The sequence below is a fragment of the Eretmochelys imbricata genome, chromosome 8, assembly GCF_965152235.1.
Source record: "Eretmochelys imbricata isolate rEreImb1 chromosome 8, rEreImb1.hap1, whole genome shotgun sequence".
Classification (NCBI taxonomy): domain Eukaryota; kingdom Metazoa; phylum Chordata; order Testudines; family Cheloniidae; genus Eretmochelys; species Eretmochelys imbricata.
In genome coordinates, this window is record NC_135579.1 from 51,202,018 (window position 1) to 51,227,792 (window position 25,775).

Here is a 25,775-nt window from a genome sequence, read left to right on the forward strand (position 1 = left end):
TTTGTACATGTTTTGTGTGACTTCCCCCATGCTTCCTGAACCCCCTCTGTGCTCCCATCCACCCCTCCCTGCACCTGGGGGTCACAAAGCACAGTTAGGAAACATGGAGCTAATCCATGATATGCTTACCCTCATTGGGACAGCATCTCTTTACAGCAACACATGCTAAAAGAGGCATTTGCAGTAAGAAGTCCTTATAAAGCAATATCCCACAGCACAGAGTGACAGAGACTGTGTATAAATATAGGTATTGGGCCAAATTCATCCTGGGGATAACTTCACTGAAGTCAATGGAGTTTCACCAATGAAGAATTTGGACCACAATATTTTTATTCTTTAAAACAGGTTTCCATTACAACCAGCCACTTAATTCAGGTTCATCCCCTCCAGAGGTCAATCTCAGAGCCCCATGCCTAGAGCTCTCACCTCCCTCGAACTTGACTGGGCAAGAGGAGCAGGGCTGGGTCAGGCCTAAGCGATAGCATATGTTTGATCTGTGTTGAGTTTGGCTAACAGGAAGAAGACCAGGGAGCAGGGCAGTAAAAGTATTTTGACTTTATTTCCAAAAACATTAAATACAAAGGCAGCGTAGGTGCTATTAGAGACCATACAAATATGTCCTTTATCGTCAGGAATCTTATACAAATGTGAAGGCACTGCAATCTCTGGCTAGCCCTGAATCCCTCCTCAACCATTCCCATGGCAGATGTTTTGTGGGGAGGATGCACTCTCAGTCTCCACTGGCTTTATGTTGTGACCAATGGCCCTCTTGGCTGGATGCTGCTCCCTCCAGAGACAACTAACCCTACTCCTCCAGTTGGCCTGAGGAGGCATTTGAATGCCATGAGCTTGCTCCCATCCAGAGCTGCATTTACTGTCTTCACAGCACTCCTGGCTCTCCCCAGCCTGGGAGCAAACATGCAATATGCACCTGATGCCCTGCATGGCAGCCAGTCAAATGGCCATACATTTTCTCATGTTACCATTGCTATTACATGTATGATGGAAATCAGAGATGGAAGAGATCTGCAGTTTAGAGCCATTCCCTGGGTCCTGCCCCTGGCCACTGTGGGATTGTTCCCTGCAATATATACACCAGTGCTTTGGCCATTCCAGACTCCAGTGAGTGAAGAGATGAGGACTCCAGTATGGTTCTTGGGAAGAATTCCCCAGGCTAGGAGACATCACTGATAGGACGTTTCTTCTGAAATCCAGCCTGGATGTACCTTTCCCCTTACAGGAACTTCCCTGAAACCTCCTTCCACTAGCCAATCATCGCTGACTGGACACTTGGCCAAACGATGGATGCCAGACTCAGAAAGGAGCAAATCCACCTCTCCTCACCCTTCACATTGATGCCCTTTGCAAGGAGAGGTGTATTGGCAGCATCCCAAGGGGAAATAGGAAAAGGAACAGAGGAAGGGCAGGGGCTGAGTACAAATGAATGGTCTGTTTCTGTCCCTGTGGCAAGGACTCTTGCAGCCTCTGCTCCACAGGAGACACGGTAGACAGTCCAGGGTTTCCTTGTCATGGCTGTGTTGGGTAGTGCCGCTGTGAGAGCCGCTTGGGTTGGCTGAGTCCAAGGGATGCAGCCGTGGAGAGCTGTGAAGGATAGAAATACTCTAAGTAACAGGCCAGTTGTGGGGCTGACCAAAAATGGAAGCAGCCCACAATATTTTGGCAAGCAAGATAAGAGCTTCTCTGGTCAGCGAGTCAGAGAAGGTTGGGGCAGGCCCAGTTCTGTTTGTCTGGAGCGAATGCTCATGAGCATGAGGGATAGGCAGTGACAGGAGCAAACATAGTGCCGGCAGGGTCTCTGCAAGCTTTCCCCAAGGAGCTCTGCCAAAACAGTTCAAACCCAGCCTGCTATTCCAGCCCTGACCCCACAGGCAGCTCCTGGCCTGCTGACCCTTCCTACTCCAGTACTGGGTGTCCCTTGGCCTCACAGCATTCTCACCGTACCTCAGTACCCCAGGTCAACTGATTCGGGCTCCTGGGGCTAAAAATAGCAGTGTAGACATTCAGGCTCAGGCTGGAGCCCAGGCTCCAAGCTCCTTGCTGGGTTTCAGAGCCCAGGCTCCAGCCCAAGCGGGAATGTCTACACTGCTATTTTTAGTCCCATATTGCAAGTCCAAGTCAGCTGACCTGGGCTCTGAGACTTGCTGCCACAGTGTATTTTTTGCAATGTAGACACACCCTTAGTCTTGGTCTGCAGCACCCCCTAGGCTCTCCGGACTAGGCTCTCTGGAAATTAGGCAGTCAATTGAGCAGAATGTGCTCATGCTCCTGCTCCTCCATTCCCCCAGCAGAGAAGGAGAAGGCACAGCCAAATCACTTGTCTTCAGTTGCCAGATGGTCCCTTCTCTAATCCAGACCAAGGCTGAGGCCGGGCAGAGAATCAGGGGACTGTCGCCAACTCCCTGATGCCCCCGCCCCACACCCCCACTGTGTACGGTGGATCTCGACAATAGCAGAGAAGCTGGCCCAAAGTCTGCAACTGAGAGGGCTACAAGGACATCTCTCCCACATCTCTGGAGGCATTAGCCATGCTCTCTCTCTGCTGGCAGGGAGACAGGCAAAAGGGAGCATCCATGCCTCTCCCGTCAGAAACTAGATGGGTCTGCCTTTACCTTTGCGAGGATCTGAGCATCCCCCCTAAGTCAGGAAGCGCCTGTGTGGCGTGCCCACCAGCCAAGATGCCATGTGTGGTTATAAGCCAGGAGGAGCCTCCATACCTGAGGAACCTGAGCAGGATCGAAGAGTGGGATCTGCCCTCCGCTATGGGCAAAAAGGAGACCACCAGGGCCAGAGAGAGGGCCATGTGAGTCATCCTGAAAGAGGAAACAGAGGGAAAATAACAGCTGGTGCCTGCTTTGGGGTTCAGAGAAGTGAAAGGAATGTTCTAGGTCACAGGGTGGGGGAGATGGACAGGGCTGGCAGAAGATGCTCCCGGTTTCCTCAGCCACAGCAAACCACAAACAAAGGAGCCATCTGACCTATCTCCCCCTTCCTGTTCCCTCCCGCACACTAAAGATCCTCCCACCAAAACAAGAAACAGAAAGAACAAGAATCACCCCACACTCACAGAGCCTGCCCTTGTCCCTCACCTGACCTCCAGCTCCGGGAAAGTCTGCTGATTCCCTGCCATCGGGGCCCTGCAAGCCTTTAGCTTCGTTCATAGCTGCTGAAATGAGAAAGAGATTTCAAAAACGTTTGGTTCATTCCGGGATCGTGTGACCAAAACAACCTTAGCAACAACATGGGCCTGCTTCCAAAAAAGGACAATGGTCGTGGTCTCTCCTATATTTACCTGGGCTTCTGGAGAAAGGGCCGCGGGAAGACGGAAGCAGGCGAGGAGGGTGAGATGATGAAGGACTTGCTCCAGTGGCTGGAGGAGGGGGAAATGGGGCTGGTGCATCCTCCTCCTGATGAAAGAAAAACACACACCAATTCTGAGGGAAGAAACCTTCTCAGGGAAGAAAGGAAGAGCAGCTCTGTGCTTAGCCCTGAGAGACCAGCTTGTTCCAAGTGCAGATTCATTATGCTCTGCTTTGGGCTGGCCAAGCCAAAAGACTCCATTATATTTGATCATACAAAACCCAGGGAGTTCAGACACGAGGCTAGGCAGGCGGCTGCATCAGCCCTATCTCACGCTGCGGGGAAGTTGCTACGGGGACAGGTTAACCCCACTGCTCGTCATTTTAGCCCTCGATGCCCCGTGATCCTGTCAAAGCTCATAAGCTAAGCACGGTAGAGCCCAGTCTGCTGGAGACAGCTCAATAAGCAGAACACTTCTCTCTGCATTAGAATGGAACCAACACCCCGGTGTGATGCTAGGGGGTACTGTGGGGCAGAAGGTGCCATCTATGGGATGGGAAGTAACAATGAGTTCCTGATGCCCCATGGTTATTTAAAGAGTGGTCGCAAAAAGAATATTGGGAGGGAGCTAAAACCTCATGCTTCAGGGTTTAAACTTATCTCTAACCACCAGAGATGAGGCTGAGACCTTCACGGGGGGTAGGTCACCCCACATCTGTCTGCTGCAGGGTTTCTTGCATCTTCTGAACCATGCGGTACTGGCCACTGTCAGAGACGTGTACACGTATATATGCATTCACACCCATGGGAGAATGTGGCCAGGATCTGGGGGAACGGCACTCTGCCTGCCTACCATTTCTCCTGCAAGTCATTCTTCACTTCGGCTACTAAAAACTGTGGAAGTGTTGCCATCTGCTGCTATCAGCTGCTGCTTTTTCCCTCAGCAGAGGCCAAGCGACCCCCACGGAGTTTGCAGAGTTCTTGGAGAGCCTTCTGGATCAAAGTTACTTTATAAATATACAATTACTAGTAATGAGAATTTGATTCAGGATGGAGACCTCAAGTTATCAGTTTCCGTCCCACTGAAAAATAAATCCCCAAGTACGGTGGCATGTAAAGGACACACAGTTGTAGTGAAAACCCTGGCAGTGGGGACAGCGCGGTGGTGCCCTTGAGATGGAGAGACAAACTAGTGGAGGATGGATGAAGATAAAGATAAGGGGTGAAATTCTGGCTCCGTTGAAGTCAATGGCAAAACTCCGATTGGCTTCAATAGGGTCAGGATTTCACCAATCATTCCTGTTCACTTAACTCTACCCAGCATTAACTATCCTCTGGCCTGTCTATCCACTGGGGTGTCTCCATGCACCATGTTCCCCCTTACAGCGTGTTTGGCACCAGTTAGCTGTCTGAGAACATGCTTGCACCAAGGGCTTAATCCCCTGCCACAGCAAGGGCCACAGGCCTACCTCTGCCCAGCAATGAGCTCTGGGCCATTCAGCCTTGGCATGGAGGTGTGCACGGTGTGGGGGCCAGGGAGGTTACACCAGAACGGGGAGGACACTGGGAAAAGGGAACTTGATCACGAAAGGGAGAGTCAGGGAGGTGACGGGGAGGAATAGTGCAAGCAGTGTGCAAACTTCACACACTCAGACCCCTCTGCCACGGTCCTACATCCCTGACCTACGGCCACCTCTGCTCTTCCAGTCCTGGCACAAGGCTCCATCAGCACCCCTGCTGTCCTGGGAGTGGGAGGTAAGAGGAGAAAGGCCCCTCTTCAGTCTGAGGGTGGGGAGGAGAGCTCCTCCGAAATCCCTGCAACGTAAAAAGCCCCCTCTAGTTTTCTCGTTACCTGGGACGCCAATGCAGCAGAGACTGGGGCAGGGCCGGACACATCTCTGGAAGGTGTCACCTCCTTGGAGGGCTTTGATCGAAACCAGCTGAACCAGCCAAACCCTGAGCCCTAGGAAACACAGGTTCTTACTGGGGCTGAAGTTGTTTAAATAACAGCAATATATTAAAGACACCACCGCACAAAAACTCAGAGGTGGTGGGTGGAGAGGGACGGTCATTGTGGAACCCAGCCTCATCCCTTCCAACCCCCACAGCTTTCTTGGGTGAAAGAAAGGGTTCGGGGCAACTCAGCTCCTTCTCACTGCGGTGACTGGAAAGGAACGGAAACCCATCCCTACCTCACCATGCGGCAAGGACAGAGAGCACGGCTGAGGACCCCAGAACCACCCCCACCCCATTGCTAGAGGGAACAGAAGAGCAGGGGCTCAGCATATCAGCCTGGAGACAGCAGGAAGCCCGTTCTACCCGGGTGGACTGACTGCAGCACTCCCAGCCATACAGTGAAAGGCTGGCCAGGTGGTGAGTGAGAAGTTGGTGATGCCTCCAAACAAGAGGGCATGTGAGGCCTGATTCTGCTGTCCCTGCGGTGTAGATCAGGAGTAACCCTCTTGCAGCCCTGCTGATGTAAGAGGGAAATCAGGCTGGGGGCATGGCTTTGAAAGCAGCACTGTATCCCCCTCACCTTTGCCTCCTCTCGCTCGGCCCCCTCCTTCGACGGCTGCTCTACGGCAACTCCCTTGCCAGAGCCTTCTGGGGGTTGCAAGGCATCCTCCTCCATGGAGATGGTGGAGCTCTCTGAAATGGTTCGGGCCCTGGCATTCAACACGCTCTGGTACCAGAGATAAAGGGCATCAGTGCCATTAGAGAGGGGCAAGGGAAACTGGGCGAGTGGGGCTGTAAAGAACTACCCGGCAGCCATTCCAAGAGGCAGCAGCATTCATCCCAACAGGACCCAGCCTCCTTTACGATACCTTTTATTCCAGGCCCTGCAGAAAGGTCTGAGGCCAGATTCTCTCCTGAGCCAAGCAGACCTCAGAGCAGGAGAGAGGATCCTGTCAGGGAGTTTGTTATGCCTCCCTGATTCTCACGGTGCATCTGTACCAGCCCCAGCCCATCAACTTAAGTTGGAGGAGCTTAGGGGCTGCTCTGTCTCATATCAGCTGGCTGAGGTCCCTATGGAAGCATATGCCAGTCATGAACTGGTGTCACGCAGGCATATACTGCCCCACCTCTGCAGCATGCCCCCTACACCAAGGTTCTGGGGGACAGGGATATTTTCCATCAGCTCCCCTGCACTAGGGAATTCTCAGCTGGCTGGTGAGAGGCAGAAGCCAGCACCTTGTGTCACATGAGCAGCCCAAGACATGGGGAGAGAATCTGGGCCTTGCTCTTCAGTTCCAATTAACACCACCGGTGAAAGAAACGTTAGGGATCAGACTGAAAGCACCAATCTCATCTCATGGGTGATCAAAGCAAGGGGTTGAACCCAGTGTGCAGCACCAGCCCTATGGAAACAAGCTATCTCCTAGGGGTTAATGGCTGAGAAGTACTTCAGCCCCAGGGTTTGAGGAGGGTTATGGTGCCAGAGCCATGACATAGCTGGGGGAAGAAGGCCATGTTGGCAGCTGAAGCCAGGTTCAGGGAGGGGGCGGCAGGCAGCAAGAGGCAGTAGATAGCACGGGCCAATAGGCCCATGGGGTGAGTGCTAATGGGCAGCTGGGGCGGAGAGGTTGTGGAGGGGTCACACTTGGGTGGCAGGGAGGAGAACAGGGTTTGTCTGACCACATCCTGTGCATCGCGGCACCTGGCTCCCCTTGTTCTCACCTGCTGTTCCAGAATGTTCTTCTGAACCCCAAAGGGTCGGGAGCGTCCTTGAAGCCTCACAGCTCTCCCTAAAGAGCAGAGAGAATGATGCAACTCAGGATTCAGCCTGGGAGGCACATGCCCTTCACGGGAAACTCCTGTCTGGTCCAGCAGGGGCAGTTTTAATGCAATCATTGGTGCGGTGTCGAGGTACTGATGCAACTGGCTGCTTAACAGCAAGATGCTGCCATTGGAGGAACAGGCCGAATCAATCTAGGCGCACACAGTTACTCTGTGCGAAGGCAGATGGACGACCAGAGTCCATCGCAGCTGGGCACCAAAATCTGCTTCTCCCCCTGTTCATCCTTCCCTGAGCGTTGGCAGGGCTAGGTGCTGGTCCCCTCTTCCGGCATTAGAACTACCACCTTTGTGGCAATCCGTTGTACTCTCTCACACGCCTCCTCAGTAACCCCAAGGCGCAGGGCCAAGCGCCTCTTCCTGGTGCCCCCAAATGCCAGCTCGATATTGGCCTTGAACTGTTGGCGCTTGTGCCGAGCAGGGAGAGGACTCGCTCAGCCCAGGAATGAAGGCAACGAGGTTGGGCAGGTGTCGGGGAGGGCAGAAGTTCACCCGGTCTAACCTGGATGCATCCTTCCATCTACTGTGCAGCATAGAAGTGGGGCCTCTCAGAGCTTCAGCTTCCTGCTCACCCTCAACACTACACACTAGGAGCTGCAGACACTTCGGGTACGTCTACGGAGCATGCTAAAAATAGCGTGTAGCCATGGCAGCAGGAGCAGCAGAAGAGGCTAGCCACCCTGATGATGGGCTAATGTCTTGGCCAACTACATACTTGGGGTGGCTAGCCCCCCCGCCGCTCCTACTGCCCTGGCTATGCTCTACTTTCAGTGAGCTAGCTCGAGCCAAACTAGCGCAAGGATGTATCCTGGATCTGGGAATCACCCCCCAGCTCCATGTGTAGACATACCCTTGGAGCACTGGTCTTCTCTCTGCTGGATAAGACACTGTCCGGAGACAGAAAATCCAGGGTGAAATGCTCTGTGCGCAGGAGGCACCAGGTTAAAACGCAAACCATGTTTGCCCTAATGGTAGAGCAGGGATCCTATTAAAATGGGACCGAGGTGAAGCAAAGGCTGTCCGTGAGCATCATTCACGCAGACAAACATTTGAGCAGAGAGGAAACACGGGAACTCTCTGCCGACATGCCACGCTTCCAGAAAGAAAACCCACCGCCACAGGCACGTGCGGGAGCATTCGTAGAAAAACCAGTCAGAACGAAGTGGTGGTTCAGACCAACCTCTGGCTCACCTATTCCCTGGAATGGAGAGAAACTCCAGCACTGAGATCCGTGCCTGAACTTCCCAATGTCAGGAGCCCAACACTCCAGTTCCATCTCTCATCTGAACTGTCCAGTACATATGTGACCTGTCTCCCCCACCAAACACATTTTCCCAACCCTCATCCCAGGAATCATCACAGATGGCCTGTAGCACAGCTCAGGCAAGCTTACCTGGTGGCTGGTAGGCCTGTGGGGAATGGTCATTTGACATTCCTCCTAGAGAGTGGTTTGCCCCAAAGCTGACCTCTGCAGGATGATTCTCTTGCATGGCATAAGGTGGCACAGAAGCTATGGTCTGCTCTGACCCATCCACCCTGGAATATGCACCAGGCGAGAAGGACACATTCTCCTGTAGACCTGGCTGGTACTGGCCTGTCCTCTCAGAAGCAGAGGGGTTATACTGCTGGTGCTGTAGGTTGTGCTGGTAGCCTGGTTTATGCGCAAACTCATGACGGAGATCTCTGTCTGGAAAACAGATCCCAGGAATTTACTCAGGATATTTACCGCTTTATTGAATGATTCAGGGTAACAGAATTCCCTTCGGTGTCATTGTACATGGAAAGTGGGCCTGAGAGACACAGCAAGAAAAGACCCCACAGGAATAAGAGTGTTTAAGGCGTGGGCATGGGTACAGGTCAACCAACACAGGAGAGATTTTACCTTCTTAGTGGGGAGAGGGTGGTGGTGAAAGACAGGAGGGACAATATGCCTCTAGGTGCAAGAACTCCTTAGAATGGGGCCATAACGGAGGCAGAGACAACTGAGAAGGGTGAGAAGAAGAGGAAGACTTCAGAAATTCTGAGGGTCCCATTGCCTCCTGTTCCCCTCCTACCTACACACTGGGAAGAGAACAAAACTCGCCAAAAGTTCCGCAACTTCCTACCTGCAGCGGTTAATCTCCACCCTCAGCTTCATGGGGAGGTGCAGCAGGCCAGGGCTGGGTGATGTCACCACTAAGACATTGATCCACAGGGCACCCAGACCCAACCCAGTAGATCCCTGGCCAAGCAGAGACAGGATCACACTCCTGGAGCTCGACTGAGGCCCCCCACCCAACACCCTTTGTGGGGAGGTGGTGATGCACAGTCCACTTCTAGAGTATGTTGGAGAGATTCCCAGCAAGACTCGGAGTCTTTGCTATCCTGGGAGAGCGACACAGAGGGTCAAGGAGGCAGTTTCCAGTCTGTTCCAACTTGTCTCCCATATATCTGGGCATGCTCCACATTTTGAGAATCCATCTATCTCTAACCAGAGCGGCCTAGATCCTCTAAGGTATGTAAACACCTAACTTCCTTTGGTATTTAGGTGCCTAAATATATTTGAGGATCTGGGCCAATGTGTTCATTCCTTTCTTTACCTGCTGTGGATCCGCTGGCTCTGGAGAGCTCTGGCTGAGTGGGTGCTAAGTCGGGGAGGTCTCCTTCCTTCTGAAAGGATTTGAAAAGTGAATGTTACAAAAGAAAGGGAAAACTAGAAAGAAGGATGCCCAGAAGAATTGTCTCCAAGGCACCGGTAATCAAGACATAATTGTCATCGGAGTGAAAGCCACGTGGGCTCCTGGTGGATCACAGCCACATCGTGGATAGCAATCTCTGCCTTGTTTCGGCTCCTTCCATTCTCCAGCTTCCAGTCAGATCCAGAGGCAATGTCGGAGACACTTACCCCTACCAAGCCACCCGCCCCTGCCTGCTTCTCATTCATCCCAAGCACAGGGTGAGCAAGGAGGCATACTGAATCCTGTGGCTCTGTTCTCCTGCTGTGGCAAGTGAACAACTCCACTCAACTCAACAGCTATCACTCGGATCCTGCAGAGGAGAGTGAACCAGGCACAAGGACACTGTTAACGGCTACCTCTGTAGGAAGGCTGGAGCTGCTCAGAAGACAGTTATTGGGCCCGATTCACTTTAGTGGAGGTACTGCTAATTTCCACCATGGTAGATGAGATCAGAATATGACCATTGTCCTTTTTGGAGGGGACAGGATGGGGAGCCACAGGGAGGGGGAAAAGAGGCAAAACATGGAGACAGACACTACATTTTAAGGGAACACGTTAAGGGAAATTAAATTGCTCAGGAGCATATACACAGGGTACGGGAACTGGAGAGAAAGACAAGTCTCTAAGTATATGGAGATTAAACCACCTGCAACATCCTCACACAAAGAGGAACTCTTTGCACAACAACCTTCTCATCTTCTAATCGCTTTCCTAAAAACAAGACAGGGAAAGGTGCTTCTTACCCACCATAATGCTTTTGGGCTCACTTGTAGCAGTCTCTGGGCTAGGCACAAGTTCTGGGCGATACATTCCCTCCCACTACCACGGAGACCTTGAGGTCCAACAGGAGAGGGCCTGTGATGCTAGCCATCACGGAGCTCTCCATAGTATCAACAGTGTGCTTCCCAAGAAAGAAGGGGAAGGAAAAAGCCTTCCAGAACCCAGGTAAGAAATTCCCTTGGGACCTTAGTGCCTTTCTAAACACTTACCTGGGACTTCTATGCAGGAGAAAGACGCCCCTGCAGACTGACCATACCATAGAGACTGGTCGCACAGCACATCCTGTTTTGCCCACCCCAGAGGACTGTGGCAATCATGAAACATGATGGAAAGAGCCACTCCAAATCCCATCATTCTCACCTCCCGTTGCTGGGCTCGGGCTCGGAGCTGGATGAGCCAGTTGGGTTCCAGGTTCTGCTCCTGCTCAGGTCTTTCCAGTAGCAATGGGTCAGAGAGCTTCAGCTGCTCTGCAAGCTGTGCAGTGGTGGGGGAGAAGGTGGTGGGGAACAGATACTTCAACTTTTTAACCTCTCAGATGCAGAGAGCACAGATTGAGAGTCATAGCAATTAATAGCTGCTAGGCATATGGACCCTGGAAAAGCTGTTACCTCAATGAGTTCAGCATTTCCTCATAATAAATACATAAGAATAATACTCGGCATTTATACGCAAAAAGAAAAGGAGTACTTGTGGCACCTTAGAGACTAACCAATTTATTTGAGCATAAGCTTTCGTGAGCTACAGCTCACTTTGAGCTGTAGCTCACGAAAGCTTATGCTCAAATAAATTGGTTAGTCTCTAAGGTGCCACAAATACTCCTTTTCTTTTTGCGAATACAGACTAACATGGCTGTTACTCTGAAACCCGGCATTTATACAGCACCTTTATTATTTCTATTGCAGTAACATCCAGAGGGCCCAGAACTGTTGGGCTAGGTGCTATAGAAACAGCTCACCTTCCCTCAGAGGATCTCAAAGGACTTTACAAACACCACCCCCGTGAGCTAGGTCAGGACCATTATCCTCATTTTCCAAGTGGGCAAACTGAGGCACAAAGAGATCAGTGTGACTTCCCCAGGGGCACACAGTTATCCATCAGCAGGACCAGGAAGAGATCCCAGATTTCCTGGCTTCCACTCCTGGGCGCTAGCCACATAACTCCTGTGGGAGGTGGAGGGAGTGTTCACAGTGGCTAGAACAAGAGTCTGGGAGTCAGGCTTCATGGCTTCCATCCCTAGCTCTGCCACCAACTCACTGCGTGACCTGAGCAAATCTCTCGCTGTGTATCAGTACAATGCGTATAACACTCACCTCACAGGAGTGTTCAGAGCCTGAATTCACTCCTGTTTGTAAAGCACTGCAAGAACTTTAGAAGGGCAAAATCAGGGTCACTTGGCACGTGCCATTGTTCTCTCTTTTTAGGGTACCAAAGATATGCCAGGATGTGTAGCACACATCCGTACCCATCAGCCTTTTCAGGCACAGAAAGTTGTATTTGGGCTTTATGATTTTTACCATTCTTTCTGACGGTCATACAACACACACGGTAACAGGATGCTCAGCTCCCAAAGCAAGGAGCTTTGCCAAAGGAAGGGGAAAAAAATCACACTATTGCCACTTTACAATTGGGGAGATAGCAATGAAAGAACCTACCTAAGGAGATACAGCAAGTCAGGGCAAAACTGGAACTAGAACCTAGGCCTCCTGACTCCCTGTCCAGGGCCCTTCCTGCTGGACCACACCACTGCTCTGCTAAGCTGTGAGCTGTTAGATACCTGGCTGAACTCTTAGCATGACTCTGTAACTGACACACTCATGAAGGCTGTTCCATAGAAGGTGACAGAGACACACTTTAGCCAGACAAAGAGACGGGCTAATTCACCACTAGCCAGAGTAACACCACTGTCTTTGATCAAGTGACAGCTAATTGGCCAGGGGATACTAGCCCAGGACATTAGTTAAGGGTTATTATTAATGATGATGTAGATTGTGCAGTAAACCATACGAACATAGAGTAAAACACATGCTCTACCCCAAAGAGTTTACAGACAAGAGACACACTCACAGCCTGCAACTAGGGACAATAATTAACAGGAGAGCCAGTGAGGAGAGATTCCTGGTGCATGAGCAAATGGAACCATATGGGAGAAGTTGTTTGTCCAGCTGGGCATGGTCAGATCTTGTCAGATCCAGACATGGGTTTATTCTAAACCAATACCAAGAGAGAAGAAATTAGAAGTGTGATTATTCCTAAATGGGAGGATTTTTAATCCAAAAGCTAATAGGTGCTTTGATCCAGTATTAATGAACCAACACTTGGTTGTAAATCGTTCCTGGCTTCAAAGGAAGGGGAGTCTTAATCAAATACTAATGTGGATCATAATTCGTAACACAGTCTGTAACATCAAAGACAAGAAAGTGCTATGACTGTGCTGGTTTTTCATCTGAAAGCCCGGTCTCGCAGGAGAAGTGTTATTCCCAGCAGAACTGCCCATCTGAGAGGCTGTTAGAGGAAATAGGTTTCCACAACAGGTGGATCCAAGTAAGCGCTATAACGTTATGTAACTCCAACTTTAGGGCTAGTGTGATAGGGATTTTCACAGCACCTGCCTCAGGTGTGTATTACCTAAGTCTTTTTTCTCTCTCTCTTTAATCTGCATTGTGGCAATGACCAGAAAATATTTCTTTTGCTTCATCTCAGGTGAATTAGGTTTTGATTGTATTGTTTCCTGGGCTCCACACAATGGAGCTTTAGAAGGAAACAGAACTCAGAGAATGATGAATGGGATAATGTCCAGGACAATGACAAGGTCGTGCTGCAGAATGGGTAGGTGCCACTGTCAGTACTATAGAGCCAAATGGTACAAGAGACAGCTGGCTACTAAAAGGATCGGTGCAGTCACCTGTATCACTGGAGCTCCATCCATGAACAGGGAGGCAACGTTGTCTAGTAGATTGAGCACTGAAACGGCATGCCAAAGACTTGAATTCTAGCCCTGGCACTGGCTTGAGCACATTACTTCCCTGCTATGTGCTTCAGTCCCCCCATCTGGGAAATGGGTACAAGGATACTGCCCTCCTTTGTCAAGTGCTTTGAGTTCCACTGATGAAAAGCCCTATGTACAAGCCAGGTGCTGCTGCTCATTCTTCTGTTTTTTTGGGACAAAGGGGTTGGCTTGTTTTTCTAACACCATCTAAACATGACAAAATAAGACATTTTCTGGTTTAAAATTAAGACTTCTGCATACTTTAATCACTAAAATAGATGTGAGAATTACAACATCCTACCATAAAATAACAACAACAACAATACCCAGCTCTGACAACTTCAGTAACACACCCCAGATCCTGTAGCTGTTGTGAGATCATGATTTCTTGTGGAATATTCCTTCTAATGCAAGTCAGACCAGTTCTAATAGTGAATAGCAAAGTAGCTGCCTATGAACACACACAAACATCCTCGGAATCAGTTATCACACCTGAGTTTGCATCATACCACGCAAATGTTATCCCAGAATGATACATTCAAGAGGAAATATCAAGAACCATTTTAAAATAGATTTTAGCTTCATAAGTCTCCACCATTTTTAACTTTGTAGAAGCTTCAAAGTGAGATTTCCTTCTTCTGCAATTTTGTGTTCTTTCCTAGTTGGCACATGTTGCCCCTTCCCCCTCCACTCCCCTTTATTTGATATTTGACTTGGCTCTTGTGGAGTTGTTTCAGCACCATGGGTGAGCCCAGCACATATCTCATTTAGGCAGCTGCTACAGAAAAATCACCAGAGGCAGCCAGACAGCACAGCCTATTGCATCCCAAAGGACTCACAGCTGTACTGGGTTGATCTTAGTTGTCATACTCCAGCAAATAGATGTTTGGGGCCGATTTTCAGAAGTGCTGAGCTCTTGGGAGCTCCAGGAGCTCCGAGAATGGTCCTCACAACAGAAGGTTGATTGTAAGTAAAATATAGGCCTAGGCAACTTGACAGCATTCCTGAAATCCTGCCTCACGTAAATCAAGGGCAAAACTACCAACAGGGCCAGGATTTCACCCATTAAACACTTCAGCTAACCCCCACCCACAGCCAAAGCAAACAAGGACTGGTTACAAGAGACGCACCTTGATAACCTGTTCTAACAGCACCGGATGGTTGGCCTGGGTCTGGTCTAGCAGAGCTGTGCCAATCCCTTCACAGTAATGCAAGGCCTGGGAGGTGAGACCATAGTCCGCCAGGCGTGCAGCATAAAGCAGTTTATACACCTTGGAAAAGGAATGAAAAAAATGACTGTCCAGGTGGGGAGAAGAAAAGGAAAGAAGAAGCAGCCCAGCTGCTCAGAAGGTGAGGTCCCCATACAGCCTTCATGGAGGTGTCTGGGTCAGAGGCAGCATGGACCAGTGGGTAGCACACAGGACTGCAAATCAGGAGATCTAGAGTCTAGTCTTGCCTCTGCTTTGTGACCTTGAGTAACTTCCCTCTTTGTGCCTGTTTCCCCTTTGCCTGTCTTCTCTGTTTAGACTGTTAGCTCTTTGGGGCACAGACTCTCTCTCCCTATGCATCTGTGCTGCACCTAGCCTAGTGGGGGCCTCTAGATGCCTAGACAATGAAGTACCAACTTGCAGTCAAGAAGGGAAGAGCCCAGCCCTATTGCAGCACCATGCCATATCTTAGAATTCCACATTAACATGTCTGCTTAGAAAGGCACGAAATAAAGACAGGCTCAGTTGGTCATGTCTTGGGTCAGTGGGGCTGAAGGTCTCATTCTGATCTGTAAGGGGTGTTTGTCCATATCACAAACCCACCATCCATTGCAGCAGGCTAGCTGGCTCGGCTCACCTCGGGCTCACGGCTGGAATTGCAGCGAGGCTGGTTTTGAAGTCAGGGTAAAGAAGTGCCAGCAGATCTCTGGGGGAGGACCCTAGCCAGAAATATTTATTTATTCACCTGATTTGTGCAGGGCTTGAGGCTGCAGCAGCTGGGTGCTTATGCACAATGTTAAAAGTACATCAGTTACGCATGGCTATTAGAGAAGGGAAATCTAGGCAAAATCTAAAGCAGATAAATACATGTGGCACTCTGCCCTGAAACTTGCTAGACTCATGCTCTGATGATCTGTGAAGAGGAGTGAATTCAAAAGACCCTCCTTTGAGGAAGCTCTGATGAGCCCAGGGAGGGCCTGATCTCTCACTGCTTCGTATCTGTGCAAAGTGTGTAACCGTCACCGTTCTGCTTTGCACGTCCTCTGCACAGGCGTGAAAGGCAGCGCAGACTCAAGCCCTCCACGTGGATTTCAAGGGCGGCCCCTCGCAGAGCACATGGCAGTGAATCTAGCCGAAAGGTGACTCTTCTTTTCTTACACAAAACTGAAGAGCTGCAGGCTCCCAGGTCACTCGATGATCAAGGAGACTGAGCACCTATGGACCCTACAGAACCCCAAGGCTGTGAATCACCTGGGATAAAAGCAGCCATGCACTCTCAGCAGATAGTGCTGATGCTGCCTTTCTCCATGACTCCAAATGCTTCCCCTTGCCCACAAGTTAGGTAAAGAGCTGCAAGTCGAGAAGGAGGTTGGACTAGCCAGGGTTGTAGTAGCAGGGGGTGCGGCAGGGCAGGGTTATGATGGTGGCAGCGTTTAAGACTGGACGTGGCGAGAAGTGCTACAGGCCAGGGGAGAGAGGGACAGACAGCGATAAACAGCAGTGACACTAGTAAATGGTAAATGGGAGCCCCAAAGGGATTTAGCTGCTGTACCGCCTAATTTTTAGGTGCCTAGAAAATTGCTGGCACAACAATGGGATCCACAAAACCTGAGTTAGGCACCTAGACTCCCTATACAATGAATGGGGAGACCCAGAAGTAAGGCTGGCTTAGCTGCCATGGAGAGGCCCAAGTTTTTGCCATCCACAAAAGCCAGCATGCTAGCCAATGGGAGATGCCAAGGAGAGGGGTGTGCTCTAAGCCCTGCCCCTCTCACAGAGTTCTGAGCCTATGTCCAGGTTGCAAGGAGGCATCTATCTCAGCTAGTGATCCACAAACGGGGGAAAGATAGGCCCTCCTCCACCCAAGCCACATGTGGGAACTGATCTGGCAGGCATGCCTAACTCCATGCAAAACAGCTGAGGGTGGGGAAGGAGGAGCAGATATGGGAGGCTACCAGGTCAAATCTCCCCCTCTTCCTGATGAGGAGAAGGGATTTGTAGAAGGATCTGCCCTATGGAATAGTCTGATATAGGTTTCCCTCAATCTCTCCTATTGAGGTTGTGCCACTTTAATTAAATACATGAATAATTAAATATTAATTGGGCCAAAGCAAGAATGATTCTACAGCCCAGTGGTTCAGGCACTCACCTGAGAAGTGGCAGAGGCCTGTTCAAATCCCTTCTCATCAGGCTGAAGGGGGATTTGACCAATGGTCTCCCACATCCAGGGTGAGTACCCTAACCATTATAAGTTATAAGGAAAGCTCTCTTCCCACCCCTCACTGTTTTGTATGGAGTTAGGCATGCCCACTGGATCAGGCTGCACACACGTTAGGAGGACAAACATCTATCTTCCTCCAGGTTATGGATTGTTCTGGGCATTAGGTGTTAGACAGGGGTCTGGATGCCTACAGTGAGGCAGCAAACTCAGAAGGTAGAAATTCTGGCACCTAGAGAACTTTTACAGTGTAAATTTAGGCCCCGAGTGAGTTTAGGCACCCACAGCATTCGGCAGCTGCTGAGCAGGGCTTTTGTGGATGGCAGTGGGGCCTAAAAATGGGCCTTAGGTGCTTAAATCTGGGGATTAGGTCCCTAAATCCCTTTGTGGATTCAGGCATGGGGGCTCTGCCTTTTTATAGTTCCTTTCATCCTTACCACTTTACAAATACTACATAAAGCCTCACAACCCTACAGCGACACAGATAAGAGTTAGCACACTCTTTACACGGGCGGGGAAAACGGAGGCACACAGCCATACGACTTGCCAATGGCAAGTCCTAGTCCCTTATTCTAATGACTAGATGACACTGGCCATCAACAGAGCTGTATGTAGTACCCAGGAATGGAAAAGCAAGGCACTCTTCAGGTGAGGACTGAGATCCATTGGCAGAGTAAGGGTAGGACAGAAATAACAAGGGCACAGCAAGGCTGTTATTGACATGCACTGGCAGTACTGGGTGAAGAAGCTGGTGCAGTGCCTGCATGTAGTGTGCCAATCCTAATACGTCCTACACTTTCACGAGCTCCCAATTCACTGCCCAGACATAGAGGGGATGAAAATCACCTCTCTCTCACAACTCTGGATTATAGAAATTGAGACATTGCCCTGAGCTGTCTACACTGGGTGAGGATGTACACAGCCATGCCCAGACCAGCCAGCGACAGTTGAGGCTGGGGATGGTACTTAGCCAGGAGATGGAGGAAAAGAAAAGAGAAAAACTATCTGTAAATAACACTGGGTGAAGCAAGACATGGGGGACAGCAGAGTTCTTTAGGGACCATTTGAAGGCAGAACGTAATTTTATACCATAGTCTGTGGCAACAGGCATATCAGAAATGCATTAGGTTGTGATTTGTGGAGAGGTTACATTACAGCACATTGAGCACTGGCAGCTCTGCACATCAAATGTACTGGCTGTACCTGACTGTTTTCATTACCTGGAAGGAGAGGATGAAGGATTTGGGACGTCCCAGCATCTGACAATACTCAAAGACTTCAGTCCTCAGGATAGATTCTGTCCTGGCAAACTGTACAAATGTCTGACTGAAAGGAGAATGCAGAGATGTGAGGTCAGGGCCAGAAAGCAAGACTCTTCCTCTCCATGATAAACCTGCATGTCTGGGATACTGAGCGTCCATCCCTCACCCCAATAATCTTCAGAATGTTAAACTTACTAGCAGCAAAAGTGAAACTGATTAATGCCACAGCCAGTCAAATCCCACCAACAAAAGCTTCCTTATAAAGCAGGTAAGCACCAAACCCATCCACACAAACCTTTAAAAGCAAGGAAGTGAAGAGGTACAGCAATCCTCTGTAACATCCTATAACACCCGCCCCATTCACTCCACGCAGCACTCCCTTGCCCCTCCAGCACCACAGGCACACCCCAAATCCCTCTAGCTCATATAGCAGCAGAAAACCTCTGCAATATTAATAAGTGTTTACTAGAGGCACCTGTGCATTGTCTAAGTGTGTGACATGGTAATTGTAAATAGGGCAAGTCTGAAACCTCCATGATGCTAAAAAGGAACGAACAGCATAAATGGCGAAAAGCAAATTAGATTGTTAAAATCCCCTCACTGGAGTGCTAGTAACACAGCGGGAATTCTTTAGGAAGTAAAATTTCTAGCTGGGCCCTGAGGGAGGTAAGCTGCCTTGAACTCTTTGAAAATCCCAGCCCGTAAAAAATATTTTGTCCCTTTACAGTAAATTACTCTATTTACCACACTCCATCAATGGGGATCTGGATTCTACTAGGCGGTCCTGCAGACTGTGGACCTGCTTTCCACTGCCTTTTACCCTCTGTGCAATCATTCGCACCTGTGCACAGCGACTGGCAAGCATTGCCCTTCCAAGTGGGCAGCTTTTTACATCCACTTTGCCCAGATGTGAACAATAACTCCAGGCTGCAGTGAATCAGACCAAGTGAGATGGGGCTGCTGAGCAGTGACCTTCACTCAGAAATCCAAAGCAAAGAGCCTCTCCAAATGAAACAGATCATTACTCTCTTCCGGAGACACAGAGCTGAAGTCACTTTTCAGAACCAGGCTGATCCCTGTGGAACTGGAGTCACAGTGACATCCAGTGGCCAGTTTGGTTAATGGCAGGTGGGTTCTCCACAGCTAACACCTGGGGGATACACCCAGTCTCCAGTTATTGATAATGTGGGTAGGGGTATTTATGTTTTGGGGCTTGGAAGGCAAGGGGTGGGCAAGGAGGAAAACGTTCACGTGTGTTAAAACATCTCCCCACATTATCAAATTACTGCTGCCCAAACACCCATCTACCTTCAAGCACTGCACACTGCTGCTGCCTGGGTGCTGGGCTGCTTCAATGCATCCCCACTAACGTGACTACAATGAAAGGATCAACCCACACATCCAGGAGGTAATGTGGCTGCCAATTTGCTTGGCATAACCCCTTCAGTGCCCTGAGAGCATCAGAGTTCAGTGTGTCTTTCTCTCTCTCCAGGGACCTACTGTGTGTCCTTGGGAGCATCCCTTGCCCTTTCTGTGCCTAATCCCCTCTACCTGTAGAATGAGTGCCAAGTGGATCGCCCTCCAAGGCTCTTTAGAACGTGGGCTGGGCCTCCCCCATTGTAACTAGTTGGCTCAACACAACCAATCGAATACCCAACAGCAGCATTTTCCGTCACCTAGGGTGCAGCGATTTGGAGTGTTGCTCCAGCTGCATGGCTGCCATGCCACTGAAATGTGACCCAGCCACCCCTCCATACAGACAGAGGGATGACCGGCCCAAATTTCAGTGAGTGGCATTGTGAACTGGCACACGCGGAGTCTGTTCCTGGAGCGCAGGAGAATGCGCCGAGACCTCGGCTCCTGGCTCACGTGGTATGTGGGTAAGAGAGCGGGGAGACTCCCCAGCCAAGGGAACCCTGGGGTTCCTGCGGGGTGGGAGGAATGAGCAGGGGATGGAACAGGGTCTTCACTGTTGGGTGGAGGCAGGGACTGGAATTTGCCCCCTCAAGAAATCTCTGATTTGGCACCATTGATAGTGCCAGTCTCTGAATGGCACCATCATTCCCAGTATACCTTTGGCCATTAGCACAATGCACAGCACTCTAGCGAGGTTAGCAGGGAACTCCTGGGTTCTGTTCCCAGCTATGCCACTGTTGTAGAGATACCCTTAGGCGCAGCATTCCACCTTGCTGTTCCTAACCAGGAAGACCAAGGGCTATGGGTTTGTCAGCTTCAAGGACCCCAATGACTACACCCCATCAAACTGCGCAAGAGCATGTGGAAGGATCACAACATCGATGTGGTGCACAAGAAGCAGAAAGAGAAGAAGAAACTTGGACTGAGATAGCCCGGGGAGGGCCCCCACCCCGGGGCCCCAGCAGACGCCAGGCAGACTTGGCCCCCATCTGCCCTGGGGGCTATGGTGCTGGGTGGCCAGATTCCTCACCCCCCTTCCGTCTGTCTTGTATGACAAGTCCTGGCACAGGGCAGATTCCTCCATGGACTCTCCAGTGCCCCCTTGGGTGCTACCCGGGAGTCCCAGTGCCCATGGGGGGTGGGCATGTGTGTAACACTCCCCCCAGGGCCAGGGGCTCCACTCTAATAAACGTTCATTTTTAAAATAAATAAACAAACTGTAAACTAGGTCTCCCTCCGAGGAGTGTTAGTTCCTGTTTGTAAAGCCCTGGGAGATCCCTGGGGGAGCTGTTCTGACTCCTAAGAATGACAATTGTAAATATTTGCAGGAGCCTACCTGCTTGGCTTACTCACCTGGGGTCACTGCCCAGCAACACCATGTGGTCTGTCTTAACCCCGTAGTGACCAAAAGGGACATTCGCCATTAGATAGCAGAAGTGAGCAGCTTGTATTAACCCTCTCCCAGCTGGACAGGAAGAAGATGGACAAAAGCCAGTCACAAGAAAAATACACCTTCAAATGCGCACATGATAAAACAGCTGTATTCATCTCCCCTCTCTGCCCATCCAGGGCCCCCAACCCCGAGGCAACCCCTTCACCGTACATCCTCTTGCACGACTGTTATTTTGCTATTCATCAAGTTTAATTTTCCATTAGACGACCTGACTGGGTGGCAGAAGCACGTGCCAGTAAGTGTCTGGCTCCCGTTTAGCTTCTTCAGGTTGTTTCCATGTAGCAAGATCTGTGGTGAGACTTTCTACCATTGTCACCGCATAGCTGGCACTAAGAATAAGCTGATTAAGTCTCTCTGTCAGCCACATCTGTGACCCATGCACTAGGGCAGAGAGGTATGCATTTCAGAGCCTGCAATAGGGATATTTCACCAACAGGAGTATACAGTGTCTATTATCTGATTGAGCGTGCAGGGGAGAGCAGTATTCCCATTCCTTTCCCTGCCACCCTGCACACCTGTCTTTACGCAGTTACTTACACCCATGTCTGCACATATACTGCGGTACATCTCCACACACACGTTACATTGCCCTGGAACATGTAGGCTCGCTGTATTAAAGGCAGCCAGGCACACAGGTGTATGGGCAGGGGTATGCAGGCAGATACAGGCCTTTGGACACAAGCACACAGACACACAGTCACAATTGCATACACTACACAATTACATGGAAAGGAGCAGATGCACAATCTTGTCAAGGCTCACAAACATACACACATCGGTTCACAACAGCTTACATAGCCCCGTATGCTGCCAAGGCATCTTATGGCACTTTAATAGAAGCTGTGCAGTAATTTATTAATACAGTCATGGGGCTGAGCTAAAGAGGAAAATAAAGGATTGTTCATCTTGGAAGCAAAGAGTGAAGACAGCAGCAGAGCCCCAAGGTCACAGTGTAGGGAATTCACGAGAGAAAAGACTGCTGCACCAGTCCCCCAGAATGACCTGTGCAGGGGCAGGCGAGATCAGTGGCTGGCATCAGATGGCTCAGGGGCGAGAAGGCATCTCTGAATGTATGTAAGTCGCCCCAACTCATAGTTCCTTCATGGTGGGCAGTGAGTTCACAACAGCATGTACTGCACCCATTTAAACCACTCCATGATACAAACTCACTCCCAACTGCATACAAGCAGCACAAGCCCAAGCTAGCCAAGAGAACTGAGCAGATATCCACTCACGCCACCAATTCCACAGACACAAATCCAGGCTGGCCAAGAGAGCTGAGCAGATAGCCAGCCGTCCCACCAGTCCTAGATGGGCTCACCTTACCCTGAGGGCACCTTGTCAGCCACCTGTTCTCAAATGGCCTCTCTCTGCCCCACTGAAGTATATGTCGGGGGGTCCATACACATAGACAAAAATTTTAAAAATGAACTTGGCTTCTGCAGGAGGTAAGCCTGGCCAGCGGGAGCTCTGTGTACTCAGCATCTCGGAAAGGCCCTTTTCTAATTTAGGTGTCTAACTTTAGCCATCCACATCAGAAAATGTTGACCTGTGCTTTCTGGGTGGCCTGTACATTTCTGAGTGTCTATTTTGTGGCAGCAAATCTTATTGCAACTGGAATGTAAATATCTGAGCTCCTCTTTTCTGGGTAGCAGTAGTAGGAACTTTCCAGCTGTGCACCACCAATGATCCCAACCACTGGTATGAAATGAGCAAGATGGCATTCCAAGTGGATGCTCAGCGCACGCTCCCAGCAAGGCCAAGCTGTGTGTGGTGGCGAAGGTGATGTGGCTGGCTCTACAGTGGGGACAGAACCGAGACTAAGCTTATTTCCATCAGGGTGGTTTTGAACCCGGAGGCATGTTTAACCATTATGTCACCATCCTCCCACCTCCTGTAATGGAGTACGCTAAAAGTGTAAGCACAATGGGGCGTCCTATCTGACGCTAAGTGTGGGCCGCTCAGCTGGGCCCAGTCATCACCTCTCCTCACCCAAGGTGTCTCCCATGGCGACGATGGCCCGGTGGTTCAGCTCAGTGCCCCCAACCTGATTGGACAGCATCACTGCCAGGTGTGGTCTCCAGTCTCCCCACCTGCCATCCCCACAGCACTGGGAGCAGAAACAAAGAAAGATGAATAAATAGTTTGGCTGCTTTAGCTCCTTGATCTGACCTTTACTAGGTACAGAGCTATTGAAGCATCACAAGGGAAGGAACACTGTCTGTGAATAAAGAAATGAAGTGACTACATCTGTTCAAGTGAGACCTAAAGGCAGAGGAGGCAAAAAAGCTACAGTGCATTTCTCTTCTCCTGCTTCTGGCTGTGGCTTCACAAATGTTGCCTGGCAGTTTGTGCCTTCTGCAAGAAGCCAACTTAATAGCAATTAGTTTATGCCAAGTAACCAAAAACATTCACCTAGCATCATGCCTCTGTGTCAGCCTCCACTCCAATCAGCTGAGCTGGGCCGCTTCACCCTCCCTGCATTCCCTCTGTCAGCCTGAGTTTTCCATGTCCCCTCAAATTTCAGGCCTCTGTGCTCTTTCATGCCTCCACAGAGACCTTCTGCAAGTCAGCTCCATGCCTCCCCCACCCTGTGCCACCACAGCACACTGTCATGCAATCCTATGTGGCGCACTAGGTTCTTACGCTGCATCCCCACTGTATCAGGTTCCTATAGAGGAATGCCACTGTGCTGGTGCTAGGAGGGGTCACTACATCATACTGGGGTTGTCACCCATCCCATATTCACAGGACAGCCCCTTTGGCATGAATCTGTCCTGTCCCTGTGAGCCAGACAGTTAAAAGAGTCCGACTGTTCACTGTGCTGCTCACGACGTTGCATTGGCACGTGATGATATTGGGTCGCCATGCATCGAGGCAGCGCACGGACATGCACATGCAAACGCATCACCGCACCAGGATATGGTTACCCCAGTCTCATGGGGCAAACAGAAATAGGCAGGGACCCTGATGCCATCTGGGAGGTGGCAACAGGCAGCCAGCTTAGCAGCACAGTGAAAAATGGCCAGTTACTTTGCTGTTCACTGCAGTGAACATCCTGAAGGACAAATTGATGATACTGAGATGTCATCCTATGAAGCACTGCAGAGTGCCACTGAGGCCCACTCCCCTACCCTACACCAACACAAGGCATTGAGGGCAGGGAGGGAGCCAGATGCTTTTCCATTCAGTACCAGCGCAGCCTGAGGTATCCTTCCGGACATGAGCTGGAAGAGAGTCTGCAGAGGGTCGTTGAGGGCCAGCGTGCTTGTGAACCTGCAAACCGAGAGCAGAGAGACAGGCCATTATGCTGACAGGAAAGAAGGACGGTCCAGTGATTAGAACACTAGCGTAGCACATGGATAGTCTGGGTTCAATTCCTGCTCTGCTACACTTCCTCTATGACCTTGGGAAACTCCCTTAGCCTCACTGTGCCTTAGTTCCCCCTCTGTAACACATGGATAAAACTTCCTTACCTTACAGGGCTGGGTGAGGATAAATACATTAAAGAGTGTGCGGCCTTCAGATATGGCAGTGAGGGGGCCATGTAAGTACCTAAGATAGAGTGATCGGTGAGCCCAAACCCCTTGCTCATCTCCAAGGTAGGGAGAGACAAACAGCAGAAATCCTCCATCCAAGGGCTCAGGTTGTGTGAAGCACGGACAAAGTGGGAGACTCAACAGGGATGTTATGCAGCTGTGAATGGCAGGGGAGGGGGCCAATCACGTGGAGGGTTCTTGAGCACCATGCTCTGGCAGCTCCTACACACCCAGACAGAACCCAGCTGTAGGTCCTCAGGTCCATCTTGCTTGACAGGAATAGGGCATGACCCCACAGATGACTTCTCATGGCCCAGTCCAGGGCTTCCTACAGTCAGGAGAAAAAAAATTGTCCTGTTACCATTTCTCTCTCTCCCACTGCTGTGAAAGGAAGGTCCTTACTTTCCAAGGCCAAGCATGGGACCTACAGATGGATTCCCCTAGCCTGGGGCTTCTTCCCATCTGCAGGGAGCTGGGTTTGCGAGAAATGAATTGATTTTTCCCATGGGTGTAATATGTCCCCCCAAACATGGGGCCAGCTCAAGCCTGCAATGGATGATGTGACTGTTGGGTTTACCCATCTGGAGCCAGCTTAGATAAATTGTTCTCCATCACCCAGGCCTCCTTATGTTTATTCCTACCTGTACAAAAGTATTAGTGCTGTCCCACTGACTACAAGCTCCAGGCTGCCTATTAGCAATTAATGCCACAAAGTCAGAATTCTAGACTGGGCACTAAAGGCTTCTCTGCACTAGAGGTTTTCCCTCCCACCATTGCGACCACCACTTCAGCTCCAACTGTGATAGCAAACGCAGGAGCTCTTAGATGAGATGCCCTTGGCCATTACAATTTGGAAAACTGTGTCCCAAAAGTGCTGGAACTAGGGGTGCTGGAGGGGTTGCCACACACCCCTGTCTTGAAGTGGTTTCCGTCACACACAAGTTTTACAGTTTGGTTCAATGGCTCTCAGCAACTCCACTGTACAAATTGTTCCAGCACCCCTGCTGTATCTATTGGACCCCACCCCAATAAGGCTTATCTGTCACACTGGTTATCGACAGCAGAGCTCCTGCAATTGCTATC

At 50.3% G+C, this 25,775-nt stretch overlaps 1 protein-coding gene across 1 annotated transcript in view; it reads right to left on the reverse strand.

The window, feature by feature from the left end:
• Positions 1–1,527: 1,527 nt before the first annotated feature.
• SEC16B (SEC16 homolog B, endoplasmic reticulum export factor) overlaps positions 1,528–25,775 on the reverse strand; it is a 36,521-nt gene continuing 12,273 nt past the window's right edge. The window contains exons 10-25 of the mRNA XM_077824900.1: positions 24,923–25,020; positions 24,348–24,429; positions 23,146–23,263; positions 21,054–21,165; positions 18,243–18,348; positions 14,727–14,867; positions 10,971–11,084; positions 9,693–9,762; positions 8,507–8,800; positions 6,997–7,064; positions 5,855–6,001; positions 5,171–5,281; positions 3,311–3,425; positions 3,108–3,184; positions 2,736–2,831; positions 1,528–1,602 (exon numbers count right to left, since the gene is read on the reverse strand). Of these exons, the coding sequence (XP_077681026.1) occupies positions 1,528–1,602; positions 2,736–2,831; positions 3,108–3,184; positions 3,311–3,425; positions 5,171–5,281; positions 5,855–6,001; positions 6,997–7,064; positions 8,507–8,800; positions 9,693–9,762; positions 10,971–11,084; positions 14,727–14,867; positions 18,243–18,348; positions 21,054–21,165; positions 23,146–23,263; positions 24,348–24,429; positions 24,923–25,020 (1,824 nt within the window). The remainder of the gene's footprint in view (positions 1,603–2,735; positions 2,832–3,107; positions 3,185–3,310; positions 3,426–5,170; positions 5,282–5,854; positions 6,002–6,996; positions 7,065–8,506; positions 8,801–9,692; positions 9,763–10,970; positions 11,085–14,726; positions 14,868–18,242; positions 18,349–21,053; positions 21,166–23,145; positions 23,264–24,347; positions 24,430–24,922; positions 25,021–25,775) is intronic.